At 35.6% G+C, this 14,785-nt stretch overlaps 1 protein-coding gene across 1 annotated transcript in view; it reads right to left on the bottom strand.

The window, feature by feature from the left end:
- PROS1 (protein S) overlaps nucleotides 1–14,785 on the bottom strand; it is a 95,145-nt gene that overhangs the window by 55,424 nt on the left and 24,936 nt on the right. The window contains exons 3-7 of the mRNA XM_056135465.1: nucleotides 13,966–13,990; nucleotides 7,727–7,813; nucleotides 5,493–5,615; nucleotides 5,269–5,400; nucleotides 275–400 (exon numbers count right to left, since the gene is read on the bottom strand). Coding sequence (XP_055991440.1) covers nucleotides 275–400; nucleotides 5,269–5,400; nucleotides 5,493–5,615; nucleotides 7,727–7,813; nucleotides 13,966–13,990 — 493 coding nt within the window. The remainder of the gene's footprint in view (nucleotides 1–274; nucleotides 401–5,268; nucleotides 5,401–5,492; nucleotides 5,616–7,726; nucleotides 7,814–13,965; nucleotides 13,991–14,785) is intronic.

Raw genomic sequence — 14,785 nt, 5'->3', positions numbered from 1 at the left:
AACGTTGTGACTATGTGGTTATTTTGCTTTTATCATGCATATATAGGTTAGGGGAGACTAGAAGTGCATAATATTAAGCCTGAGGATCATGTGTCTCACATATCTTTCCTCTGAAAAGAAGCCAATGATTACCCCATTGGCTGAGCCATACCACAGACTTTGCCATCTTCAAAAATAGGATTGTTCATCTCAAACAAAAACAGTGCTTTTAATATGGAATCAGGTTTCAAAAATACTCTCTTAACCATCAACAATTATATCATCAAAACTCTACCTTCACACGTTTTTGATTTGGGACTGTATCTGTAGCCTTCAGCACATTCACATTCGAAGCCTCCTGGGAAGTTTCTGCACACAGCTGTGCCACAAATGTCTGGCTTTAAAAAGCATTCATCCACATCTATAAAGGAAACCAATATATTAAAGAGCATTTTTCTCATGCCAGAAGATGCTAGCAAAGAACCCTTGATTTGTGTTTCCTGGATCTAGTTTATGTAATAAGACAACAAAGTAACCTTGGAATTACAAAATATTAAATCTATCATTGTAGTTTACTTCACTAAATATTATTTCTTTATAAAAGGCATAAGGAATTTGATTAACATTTACCATATTCCTTGTGTTTATGAAAAAACAGGTTTTAGTCATTCTTTTATCTACTAGAGTATAATATATAATAAATGACCATATTATTAATAGAAGTTTATGAAATAAAGTTTCAAATGAAGATTAAAACTTAATTATCACAGATATAAATAAATAAGAATGAGATGGCTCATAAGACTTTCCTTTCTCCTTGAAAATGGACAACAGCTAGATCTTCATTCTTTCATTATTGCCTAAAATAAATCAATTTAATGTGAGACTGAGTAAAGTGTCAACATATTTATAAAGCTGAAGCTAATAGAAAAGACCTTTCAGCTCTAAGTTACCATTCCAGAATTTTATATAGGAGACAAGAAACAAAATATTCATTGCAACTGATTACTACATAAGCACCTGTGAGAGAAATAGTTCAGAGAAAATTGAAATTACCAGTAAAATTTTCTATTTGTACTCTCAGAATAAGGCAAGCGAAGAATAGAAAATTAAGGTCAGAGAGATAGGCCAATGGTTAGCTGTGCAAGCTTTGCATGTCCAGGAACTAGGTTCAATCCTGGGACTATTATGGAGCTGAAGAGCTAATACGGTAAATAGAGTGCTTGCTCAGCACGTGGCTGACTCAGGTTTGATCCCCGGTATCACATATGTTCCCTTGAGCCCCATCAGGAGTAATCCCTGACTGCAGAACCAGGAGCAATCTCTAAACACTGCTGGGTGTGGCCCCCCAAACAAAATCAAAGCAAACAAACAAACAAAAAGACACACAAGTCCTAGGACTCCATGGTGCTCTAAGTACTACCAGGGTCAGCTGTCAGTGCTGCATACTCAGTGCCTGGCACTAAACCTCGGGTAGGCTGCTGGAGTAGCTTTCGGAGTTGTGTCTGAGCCTTCTGAACACTACTTAAGAGCACTCTCCCCAAAACAATAGAAAATGGATCTTCTATTTTAAAAAGTTAAAAGATGTCCACAGCTGGGCTGGAGCAATAGTACAGCAAGTAGGGTGTTTGCCTTGCACGCAGATGACCTGGGTTCAATTCCCAACATCCCATAGGGTCGCCTGAGCACTGCCAGGAGTAATTGCTCATTGCAAAGCCAGGAGTAACCCTTATGCATCGCCAGGTGTGACCCAAAACAAAGCAAAAAAAGAAAAAAACAAAGAGTTTTCCACAGCCTAATAAGCACACCCTGCACCCCCCCCAAACGAATGCAACCAAACTCAAGTAATAAAGAAATATTTCTGATCTTGACTATATATATATATATATATATATATATATGTCATTATCCTGGGTGTGACATACTACCATAGTTTTATAAAGTGAATAAATTGGGCATAGGGTACAGAAACTAAAAAATTGCTTTTATCGTTTACAATTTAGTGAAATAATTATTACCTCAAAATATTTCATTATTTAAAAAATGTCATAGGACTAAAAATAATTCATTTGTGGCATATTGAGGGAACTATTAAAATCATATGAGTTTAGGTTATAGCACTTTGATTTACAACTCTAATGAAAAGGTCCATTCTTACTTTTTAAGAAATTTACTGGCAAAATGAATCCAAACACAATGACATCTTGGCAAAGGCCCGATAGTGACAGTTGTACACATATTCTTCTAATAGTTCTGTACTCTAACACTAAGACTTTATGGATAAGGATTTTATAAATAAACACATAAAAATCTATGTTCTAGTCATCTGTGGCATTCACATTTATAAAAAAACATTTGTTATCATTTATATACTATACTCACTCAATTGGTAAAGACCACTTTTATGGAGGGGAGAGTTTGGTTTTAGGGCTATACCCAGCAATGCTCAGGACTCACTCCTGGCTCTGTGCTTAGGGATTACTCCTTGAGGATCTTGCGGGATGGATACTACAGAATGCCGGGGAACTAACATAGCTGGCCACATGCAAGTCAAGCTCCGATTCACTCTACTAGTTTTCCAGCACCTAAGACTACATTTTAATTAATAACATAGTCACAAATGTTTTAAGACAAAATATTTAATGTTTAAAAGAGCATGCAGAATATTATTTGCTTACGGAATGTAAAAAAATACCCTGTATTCTTAAAGTTTTTACTAACTAGAGGTCTAATAATTTGGTTTCTCGTAGTTTTATTATTTTATCATTTGTTTAAAATACTATAGAATTTTTGAAGTACAATTTTCACCTCTATTTGCATGCAAGACTCATCACACCATCAAAGTTTCATTAACATCCCATATTCTAAATTTTTAATGTTAAACTTTCAAATAGGCAAGTAAGAAAGAAACACGATTGCAAAATGGACAATGATTTAGAAAAAAAATTGACAGTTAATACACTTTATTTTAGAGTATTATAGCACCATTTTAAATAACATTATAGTAAACCATAATAAACACTAGAATGCTGTGGACAGCCCATTATTTGAATATAAATTACATTTGTAGCTTTACCAAATGAATAGAATTAGGCAAAACTTTATACTTGAACTTAAAATTGTTTCTACCTCCTAGTAAGATGAAGAAGAGGGGCTGGAGCGATAGCACAGTGGGTAGGGAGTTTGCCTTGTAAGTGGCCAACCCAGGTTCGATTCCCAGTATCTCATATGGTCCCCTGAGCTACTACTGGGAGTGATTCCTGAGTGCGGAGCCAGGAGTAACCCCTGTGCATCGCCAGGTGTGACCCAAAAAGCCAAAAAAAGAAAAAAGCAAGATGAAGAAGATATTGAGAAGAAAAAAAAAACAGGAGGGGCTGAATAAGGAGGTGGAGGTGGAGGAATAGAATTTGAAAGAGGAGAAATGGGGATTAAGAAAAGAAAAGGGAAAAGGATAAGGGTAAGAAAATAGGGACTAGGTGGAGAGAGAAGGAGGGAGAGGAGAATGGGAGAGAAAAAAAAAGAATGAAAAACATGCCCCAGTTTTAAGAGAAGTAAAACTTAAACTGTGATATTTCGTTTTTAAGCCAAGCATAAAGTCAATGTGAATATTTGAAGATATTGATATGACAGCTGAAGTTATCAAATACTGTATCACTGTCATCCTGTTGTTCATCGATTCCCTCGAGCAGGCACCAGTAACGTCTCTTTCGTCCTAGCCCTGAGATTTTAGAAAGTGTCACAGTCGAGGCTCTTTCAGGGTCAGGAGAATGAGACCCATCATCATTGTTACTGGTTTTTGGCATATTGAATACGCCACAGGGAGTTTGCCAGACTCTGGCGTAATATCAAACATCAAATACTAAGAACATTATCTAAAGTAAGAATGTTGAAATTGGGTTGAACTGGAAAGCTAAAGAAAAACAAAAGAAATACACTAGTAAAATGACATGTCAAAAAATTATAGTAATAGGGATTAATTCAATATCAAGAAAAAAATAAGTTATGACCAAGAAAGTAATCTTAAAAGCATAAAGAGAAGGAAAACCAGATTTTTATTTCTCCCAAGACCACAACAGGATGAGGCAGAAGATGAAAGATTTTATATTAGAGATTGGAAAGGTATTTCTGATAAGGAAACATAAAATGCAGTGGAAAAAGTTTTTAAGGATGCTGTTGAATTTCTTTATGCAGATGCTTATCTCATTGACATAAACAAAGTAATATTATTACCTGAGAAAAGTATAAACAATAATTTTGCAAAGACTATTACATGCGTTGAAACTCGACTAGTCACTACATAACGAAATAATTTCATGTGCACATGTAGATGCACATGCACAAAATAACAGAATGTCTACAAATAATAAAAAAAGCAATAAGAAATCAATAAAATATTCTTTAAGTGGCAAAATTATAAGGAAGTAAAAATGCACTTTCATGATGAATTAAGATGGATAATAATATACATTTATCATAAGCACTTAGACTAGAAAATTTTTCTCTCACTTTCTTTAAACACCTTGGTTCACAAAGTTGTTCATGATGGTTTGTTACAGGCATTCAATATTCCACCACCACTGTCACGTCCCTCTAGCATTGTCTCCATTTCGCCAACCACACCTCAAGCCCGCCCATGTAGCAGGCCCACAATAATTTATTTTATACTGCTTGTTACCACTAACTGGCTAATGCAATGGTCAAGCAATATTTACATACAAAAAAATTTTGTGAAAATTATTGTATCTGATCATGAGACATTAAGTCCTTGTCTGAGGGTTTACTTAGCTGTTGTTAGGAGGAAAGTCTTCTGTGTTAATATTTTTGTTAGTCAAGATTGTGGCTTCTATGTTACATCCCATTTAATCTGGTGTGCTACTACTGGAATGGAGTTTGGAGATGTTCAGAAAATCCAGAATATTTAGCTGGGCAGTCCAGCCAGAGGTGTGGTGGGGCCTTTGGGGTGTGGGAAGAGCTGTTGGAGCAGGAGTTGGTCTATCTTTTGTCAGGGCAGAAGTTGGCCTATTCCCTCTATATTAGAAAAAATTTCAAGAAATTTTTGGAAGGGCTATACAGATAGTACAGTGGATAGGGCACTGCCTTGCATGTGACTCAGTTAGATTAGATCCCTGGCACCCCATATGGTCCCTTTTGCCCCTCCAGGAGTGATCATTAAAAATAAGACCTAAACACAGCTGGGTGAGGCCCCGAAACATTCCTGGGAAAATTCCTAAAACTAAATTTTGATCTCACTCACTAAAGACCCTTTTAATTATAGCTTCTTGTTCTTACCTCTACATCCTTTTTGATTTGAAAGCATAAGAAAACCACTTCTACAGGAACATTGGTAACTTCCAGGTGTATTATCACAAATCTGTTCACAACCTCCATTGATATTTGAGGGATCTTTGCATTCATTTATATCTAAAAGGGGGAATCAATTAGATAGTATTTAGACTTCAGATAACTTTTCCCAAGGCCCATCCAAATGACTCAAGTGAGCTTAGAAAACATACCAAAGTCACACAGCTCTCCTTGCCAGCCAGGCTTACAAATGCAAGTGAATGTAGCTAAGCCATCTTTGCACTTCATATATCCATCTTCACTGCACGGCATTGGATTGCACTGGTCAGGAATGGCTGAAGCAAATAGAAATCTAGTTCTTACCACATGCCAGAAATAAAATGGAATTATAACCCCTCTAATGTAAATCCTGTGCTGAAGCATTATAATTAATAAAAAAAATTAAGTTCCTTCCGGCAAACAATACTTTTTCATTGAAAAGGTGAATTCATTCGATAAACCATTATAATTATTTTACAAAAACAAACTACTTTTATACTCGCAAGCATGAATAGTGGTTTTAATTGTAACAGACTTCTATTTACACATATTTCCTCACTGGATCCTAAAAACATTCCATGACATAGGCAACAAAAATAATACTATTGAAACTATCAGTTTAAGCAGAAAAACAGAAGTTAGGGCTTCCAATTTGGGCAAAATATTTAACAGGCATCATGTTTGTCCTCCTGATTTTAAATAAATAAGACCTCTGGTCACATAGATGGAACAAAGGTTTTAAGAAAGGACAAATGGTAGCAGTATTTACTAAAAGAGAAAACTTTCTTCACAAAATGTCATAGACACTTTAAGCTGATATTTATTTGTGGTCTCTCTCTCCTCCCACTAGACACAGTGAAAGTTCATCATTTCCTAGATATGGTAAATAATTTTTCTGTTTAAAAAATAGAATGGGGGGGTTGGAGCGATAGCACAGTAGGTAGGGCATTTGCCTTGTGCGTGGCTGACCCAGGTTCGATTCGCAGCATCCCATATGGTTCCCCAAGCACCACCAGGAGTAATTCCTGAGTGCAGAGTCAGGAGTAAGCCCTGCACATCGCCGGGTGTGACCCAAAAGCAAAAAAAAATTGTGGGGGGCAGAGCGATAATATAGCATGTAGATGCTTGCCTTATATGTGGTGGAACGGGTTCAATCCCCTATAACCCATATCGTACCCTAGGAACTACAAGAAGTAATTCCTGTGTGCAGAACCGGGAGTAACCCCTGAGCATCACCAGGTGTGACCCAAAAAACAAAAATTAATTATTAAATAATAGAATTGGAGGGAGCAACTGTGCAGCAGTTAGGGCATTTTCCTGCATATGGTTGACCTGGGTTTGAACCCCAGCACCCAACATGTTCCCCTGAGCCCGCAAGAAGTGACCTCAGAATTCAAAGCCAGGAGTAAGTTCTGAGCACTGTCAGTATAACATTTTCCACTTGTAGATCCCAAAAGGAGAATATACAAGGTAATATTATGAACTATTATTCAACCGACATTTGGTCATACTACATGGACATGCAAGAACAGCCAAAATAAAACTGCTAAAATTAAAATTCTGAAGTCTATAATGATTAGCTTAATTTAAAAAAATAAATAAAACAATTTGAGTGCCAGTTAAAAAATTCCTCGAGTAAAACAACAGCATTTGCATCTGAAAACTGATCTTTCAAATATGATTTTTAAGAAAACCTCTTTGTTGAGTTGCAAGCCATAAATGGCTTATTCATGGAGTTTTAAACAACTGCATACTTTACTTGCACACCTCACCTGTGTTTTGTTTTTATGCAAACAAAGTAATTTCACAAACTAGAGTCCACAGTTCACATGACATAATAGGGAGCTGGAGTGATAGTACAGTGAAAAGGGCACTCGCCTTGCACACAGTCAGTTTAATCCCTGGCAACCCATGGGGAGCCCAGAGCTCACTAGGGGTGATCTCTGAGAAGAGAACCAGAAGTAAAGATTGAGCACTCCCATGTGTGGTCCCAAAACAAAAGCAAAACAAACATACGACATAACAATGCACACGCATGTTTACTATCCCTTATCTTTATAAAAATGAAAAATAATATAACTATGCTTATTTATTCAGTCAGATATTTTCATCTAAAACTAGGTTATTTTTCAGTTGTGTCTTTAGAATCCTCTTAATGAGTCATATAAAAATCAATTAGATCATCTATGAGTTGAGTTCATTTTAGCCAAAATACAAAAATCTAGAACCAAAATATATTCAACTCAGTATTATTCACAATATGAATTCATCAGAAAAAAATTTTTACATAGAGCCAGTGACTTATATCCCACTACGTGCAGCCAACAAATCTGACCACTTTTGTCCATTGTAATTTGGAAAACCAGGTCATTTTATTTTTTTTTAACTCCATGGTTGATAGGATTACCATTGACACAGTTCCTTAGTTCAGTAGCAACAGCTTTTTTCGAAAGTTCTTTGTTGGACAATCCAGCTCTGAAGGAGCCAAGACAAACTGCAAATACAAACAAAGGTAATTTTTAGAATAGTCACATTTAATTTTACTAGAAATAATGGTAGCTATTATCAAGAGAAAAAGACTAGTTTAGATCTTGAGGCTGTACAGGATTCAGCATTTAACCTATCAATCATTAATGCATCCATCAACCTTTTTGAAAAATTAAAACTCCACAAGAAAAACTTTAATCAATGCAGTATTGTGAAAAATGTTATGGAAGCTTCTTCTCTTTGGAGAATAAATACAAAGCCAGAAATGAAAAACATCTGGAAATAGCAGAGAAATTTGTGGTCATGCTTATCTATGTTAGTTCTGCAGGAGAGATCTAAAGTAATCTCAAGTCTGTAAAATAGTGCATGCTCTCAGAAAGTACCTATAATTAAGTCAAAAGAATGAGTTAGTGTTTCTTGTTGCTGTAGGCAAGTTACATTCTTATACTGCTTCATAGATAATAATGTAATATTATTTTCCTAATGTCTCAATAATATACAGTAGCTTGACTTTATTTTATTTTGCATCCTACACTGTGACATCTGACATAGCAATCTGGTGGAAATGACAACTAAAACAGTAAAGATAAAATACCAGGGGTCTTTAAAAACTAGCCTTCACTGAATACTAGCAGCAAAACTTTTCTGAATAGATACCACTGTGATGTCATTATACAGATATAGATAAGAGCTAGAGTTGAGATATAAATTAGTTCACTATCAGAGCAACATACTGAAAAGATGCTGTTTTGGTTATGTTATATGTCACTATATCACTGTCACTGTAATCCTGTTGTTCATCGATTGCCTCAAGCAGACCCCAGTAACGTCTCCTTCATCCTAGCCCTGAGATTTTAAAAAGTGCCACATTCGAGACTCTTTCAGGGTCAGAAGAATGAGACCTATCACTGTTACTGGTTTTTGGCATACTGAATATGCCACGGGGAGTTTGCCAGACTCTACCGTGTGGGCAGGATACTTTTAGTAGACTGCCAGGTTCTCCAGAGTAAAAACTAGACTATAAGATGTCGCACGGCCGCGAATGCTTCCGGGAGCAGGGTTTTATAGTCAATACCAAATATTTGTAGCTCAAAATGATCATTGTATTTGGTACAGGATTTGTGAGATAAATTTTGGGAAAGGGTTCATTTGTACCCTTTCTCTCTCTTCATGTGGGATCAGCTGGGATGGCTGCATGAAGAATCCACCACCACGGGTTCTTCTCTCACAGGCTTCACTGTTCAGAGTCCCAGTCATCCTACATAGTTATGGCATGCTCTGGGTTTTTCCCCTGGACCGAGTTTCTCTTACTGGTTTCAAATTAGGCTCTTCTTTCAGGGCAACTCACTTTCAAAAGGAAGAGAGCAGAAACAGCCTAGCCACAAGAAGGCATTTTATCACTCCCATAGTATTCTGTTGATCAAAGCAGCCCAGTGTTCACCCAATTCAAGTGAAGAAGAGGGTAGAAAACATATTTCAACTGGTGGAGGAATGGGTACTCAATCACTGTATAACTGAAACCCAAGCACAAAAATTTGTAAGTCTACAACTGTACCTCATGGTGTTTCACTAATAAAAATTAAAAACAAACAAACAAACAGACATATTCCATAGTGATGGGGAACAGCAGTTGATACTGCAGAAGAGGGGATGAGAAATGTGCTGGCAACCATCTTTGGAAGGAAGATTCAATTTACTACTGAAAGGGCTTTCTTGTGTATTAGTTCTATTTGTCTATTAGAATACTCAATTTACTACTGAAAGGCTTATTTGTGGATTAGTCCTAAGATGCTCTGAAAAGTTATCACAATCACAGTGACCAAAAAGAACCAAAAGATGTTGTATTGCTATTGTTACATCAATATGCTTATATTGATATCTAAAACTAAGGTGTTAGAAAAACATGGGTCCTTTTGAAAGGCTTTATGGAGAATACAACTTTTCTGCCTTTTAAATTATTTTTGTGTGTATGAGGGGACTATACCTAGTGATGTTCAGGGGTTGCTCCTGGCTCTGCACTCAGGAATTACTCCTGGCTGTGCTCCAGGGACCATTATAATACACTGGGAATCAAAACCCAGTCAGCACCATGTTAGACAAATGCACAATGTATTTCTGGCCCTTTTCCTCCCATTTTTTGGCGTTGAGAGGCCTTCTGCACTCTGGGATCATGGACCCATTCTCATAACAATCCCAACAACTACTACCAACCCTAATTTCCTGCTTTCCTCATTTAAGAACCCTCACCATTGAAGGAATTCAAGTAACAGACCCAGAATAATTTCCTGGACTTATTCTTACAAGCCCGTTTCCAACACAACATTCACAGATTCTGCAGAAAAACATTGACATCTTTGGGGTGCAGAGGAAACACATTAGTCAGCCTACCTTGGGAGGTAGGAGTTCCTTTCCATGGGAAAAACACCTTAAAACATATTGGTTATATTAGGGGCACAATGAAACCTAAATGGTTTTAGAATTTCAGTATTCTTTAATATTTTTTTTATAATTTGCAAAAATTCCTTGGTCTAAATTTCAGTGAGATACAGAAACTGGCTTTGATTTAAGTTTTAGGTGGCTCAGTATTTATTTGTGTAATAAAGTTCTGTATTCCTTCCTGTGAAATTATAGATATATATTTTTCTAAGAATGCAAACATATTAAGATTCAAATTTTATTTTCATATGGCTGTTTATAATATTTTACATTCGTTGTTTAATGAGTATTTTAAAATAATGTATTAGTATATTTCAAGCAATAGCACAGCAATTAGGGCATTTGCCTTGCACATGGCTGACTCTGCAGACCCAGGTTTGATTCCTCCACCCCTCTGGGAGAGCCCAGCAAGCTACCGAGAGTATCTCACCCACACAGCAAAGCCTGGCAAGCTACCCGTGATGTATCTGATATGCCAAATACAGTAAAAAGTGTCACAATGGAGTCATTACTAGGCCTGCTCGAGTAACTCGATGAACAACGGGAGGACAGGGGCAGTAACAATTTATTATGACTATTTTATGGAAATAAATACAAAATATTTAGTTTGATAACATTTCCTCTTTTTCAGTTTGTATTCTGTTATTTCATCTTTTTCTCTTTTGCTTTTCCTTTATGTTCTGTTCTTCTCACCAGAGGTCAACCTAATTTACTAATCTTGACTAAGTATAGAATTGCATTTAAATTTTTAAATTTTACATTTAACTCTACCTATTTTTATATGTCTTTTTTTATGGGGAGGATTTGGATTTTGAGGCCACAACTGGCGATGCTCAGCACATAGTCCCTGTGCTCATGGATCACTTCTGGCAAGCTCAGGGGACCATTTGTGGTGCCACGTACTGAACCTGAGCTGGCTATGTACAAGGCAAGATTGATGCAAGATGGCCATCTAGGTCTTTATTTCCTATTTTTCATTATTTATTATACTTTCTTTTAATTTTTTTCTTGATTTTAATGGTTAAGTCATTTCCCAATTATTCTGATATGAGTTCTTACTGCTGTCTCACAGTCAGTACCTCAATTCCCACACATACTAGGCCAATTCAGCCTTTAGGCTATCAGGATTGCTCATATTTTTTTTTCATTTTATTTTGCTATTAATAGTGCCTAGAATATTATTGTTGCACTTGAGATAATTTTAAGAATGTTATTGTTGCACTTGAGATTATTTTAAGTCAGCAGTCTAAGCTATGACAATTTATCAAGTGCTACATACTAATAGTTACTTCCAATACTTCTATTTAGGCAGAAAATTTAATATACCTCCCAAGAAATACCTCTCCCATTGATATAATCACCCATTCTATCAAACAATATCATAAGGGTTTATATAAGACATAGATATATTTATTGTTTTTCAATGAAAACAAAATTGCATAAAAACATATTTATATAATAAAATCCAGATTCCCTTTTTTGTCAAAATTTCATGTTTTCAGAAATGTACACGGAATTAAGAGATAGACTGAAGTAATCTCCAAATTCCTGGAATCATAAATCTAAACACTATCCAAAACCTATGGAAGAGTGTAGTAATTCTCGTTTCAATGTATGGAACTCCCTGCTTATGCTGTAGTCATTAACAGAAGTACTCTTATGTTTACAGACAGAATTACAATGTGTTTTTTTTTCTAAATGGAATCACTGACCTGTATAAAATATATACATCAAATGTCAGAAAAGTTTAGTTTAGGCAAAGTGCTTCTTTTTTATTGTCAACAGCAGAGTTCACTGCATATGTCTACATAAAAGTAAAGATCAAAATACAAAATCTGAATAAAAAAATTAGTATTAGGCTAGAGCAGTAGTACAGTGGATAGAGTATCAGTCTTGCATACAGCTAACATGGGTTCAGTTCAACCCTCAGTACCATTGTATGGTCCCCGGAGTCTCGCCGGAAGTGATCCCTGAGTGCAGAGCCAGGAGTAAGCCCTGAGTGCAGCTGGGTATCAACCCCCTTCCAATAAATAAAATAACAATAAATAATAGTCTATTTTTGTTTTATAACGAGTCAGTAAAATAATAATACTTTGTGTTTAAAGTAAGTTTGATGCTGTTTTAAAAATCTAAAAACATATACATGCTTATATGAAATTCCAAAACACTCTAAAGTCAGAAAGTATAGTGCTCATTTTAATACAAAACATGAAAAGTAAAATAATTCGCTTATACTAACAAAGTACAAATATTCTGACTGTTTTGTTTTTTTATTTTTTTACATCTGCCAGGTTTTTTGTGGGTTTTTATGGGGTTTTTACTGCCAAATAAGATAGGCAAAGAAAAGACAATCTAAATAGAGTTAAGTAAAGGAAGTTGATAGGGATAAGGGGAGGAAAAATAAATATATTTTATCTATAAAACTTCTCCATGACATTAATATTGTACTAAAATATTCATTATTTCTATTCAAACATATTCTGTGACTGAAAGTATGTATCTTCTGGAAAGCTGATACCTGTAAACACAGCCTTCATTCCACGACTTTAAGAAACACAGGCTAAATTCAATTTTAAAGCAAGTTTATAAATTTTATTGACTAAAAAATATCTCATTTATATTATAAAATACTTAAATTCCTACTTAGCATTGAGAAACTGTGATAGTTATGACGTTCAATCTTCTTTACGCTTTTTGATAGAGTTGGGGTTGAGCCACAACCAGGGATGCTTAGGGTTTACCCTGAATTTGTGTTCAGGGATCAGTCCTGGCTGTGTTTAGGGGACCATATGCTGTGCCAGGCATTGAACTAGGGTTGGCCACAGGCAATGGTGGTGTCTTAACCTCTGCCCTACCTCTTTAGCCCCCCTCTCCACTTTAAAAGTAAATATTGGTGTACCAACTTCTGCACTTTAACATTAAATAGTTGTTTAGCTTTGAGATGTGAGTTTTAGCATTGTGAGTTTTAGCTTTGTGTTAGCTTTGGAATGTGAGTCAGGTACAATGTTATTGTTGTTATAAGAAAAGGCTTTATGGTAGACCAGAGAGATAATATAAGACTGAGCGTTTGCCTTGCACATGACTAATCCAGGTTCAATTCCTGGCACCAAAGATGCCCCCCTACCTCCCAAGACCACCAGGAGTGATCTCTGAGCATGAGCTGGGAGTAAACTATGAGTACCGCTGGGTGTGCTCCAAAAATAAACCAACAAAGAGAAGGAAGACAAGGTTTAAATTTGTTTCCAGATCTTAGGACTGGGGTTAGGAGAGAAGAAAAAAAAGAGAAAAGTTGTATGGCACGAGAAATACCCTAGAGTGCAGATGCCCCATGTTTGATCTCCAGCATCAGTGAGCCAGAAGTGGACCCAAGTTCAACTGGGTATAGTCACCGCCAAAAAAAAATTATAAAGGAAAACAAAAATCTTCAACATTATATGTATAACTAACACATACTATGTTTATATATTGAGTTCATAAATCTTTCTGAGAAAGACATAAGAATAAAAAAAAGAATAAATGTCAAAAAAGCTCATGATCATTAAGAAGCCATGTCAAATTTGTCTTCAACTCTAAATAGAAAACAAATTGCATATAGGAAAAAGTTTTACTACCAAGGTGATTGTAATTACATTGGAGTTAATACATGAATAGAGGGTTGGACTGGATCAAATATAAGTTTGCATCCATCTCTAAGATTATATAAGTATGCTCCTTTGAACTTACCTAAGTAATTTGGATAAAAATAATCCTAGAAGGAAAAAATAACAATATTTTAGCAAAAATAAATTTTATGTGGACTTAAAACTTACTTTTATATTTTTTTACATAAAGAATACATATAAATTACATATAACTGTTGTTAACATACTACAACATTTATTCTATAATAAATATACCAGGAATAAACAACTAATAGCATTAAAACAATAAAATGCAAAGGTGTAAGACAATATTAAGCAACTAAATCGCTAATTTCCACTAACAAATTAATTTTCTGGCTCCCAGGATAGTTTACAAAAGCTTTCTGAAGCTACAGCATCTACTATATACATATATAATGCAAAGCAATAGTAACATAAGATTAGCTAATGAGAAACAAATACTTCCTGACAAAACTGTAATCAGATACATTATATAATTTTATCCAGTTGTAGACTCAAAGTAACCACTCTTTTCTCTTGTGATTTAAATACACAACAGTTATCTACTCTTTTTTTTTTTAGTGAAACACCATGAGGTACTGTTACAGACTTACAAATTTAAGGATGGACTCTCACACTGAGGAATTCAGACAGCAGTGTTGTTTTTCACAGAACAAAACTCAAGAGGAGCGGCAATAGTGAAAGGTTGAAAGGAGAAGATATGGAAGAAAAGTCTATTTTAGTGATAAAGGAGGTAAGTAATGGAATGGTGCTGAGGAATGTCTATATTGGGATTTTTACAAGGACAGGAAGTGACTGATGTTGCATAGAAAAATAAAAAGTAGGGACTGGTGAGGTTGTCTTCTGAGGTTCCTCGCCGGGGCCCCTTGGAGGGGAGCGGG

This window comes from Sorex fumeus, unplaced genomic scaffold (genome assembly GCF_029834395.1).
Source record: "Sorex fumeus unplaced genomic scaffold, SorFum_2.1 ptg000115l, whole genome shotgun sequence".
Taxonomy (NCBI): Eukaryota; Metazoa; Chordata; class Mammalia; order Eulipotyphla; family Soricidae; genus Sorex; species Sorex fumeus.
Note: the sequence above shows the minus strand (reverse complement) of the source record. Positions and strands in the feature narration are given on the sequence as shown.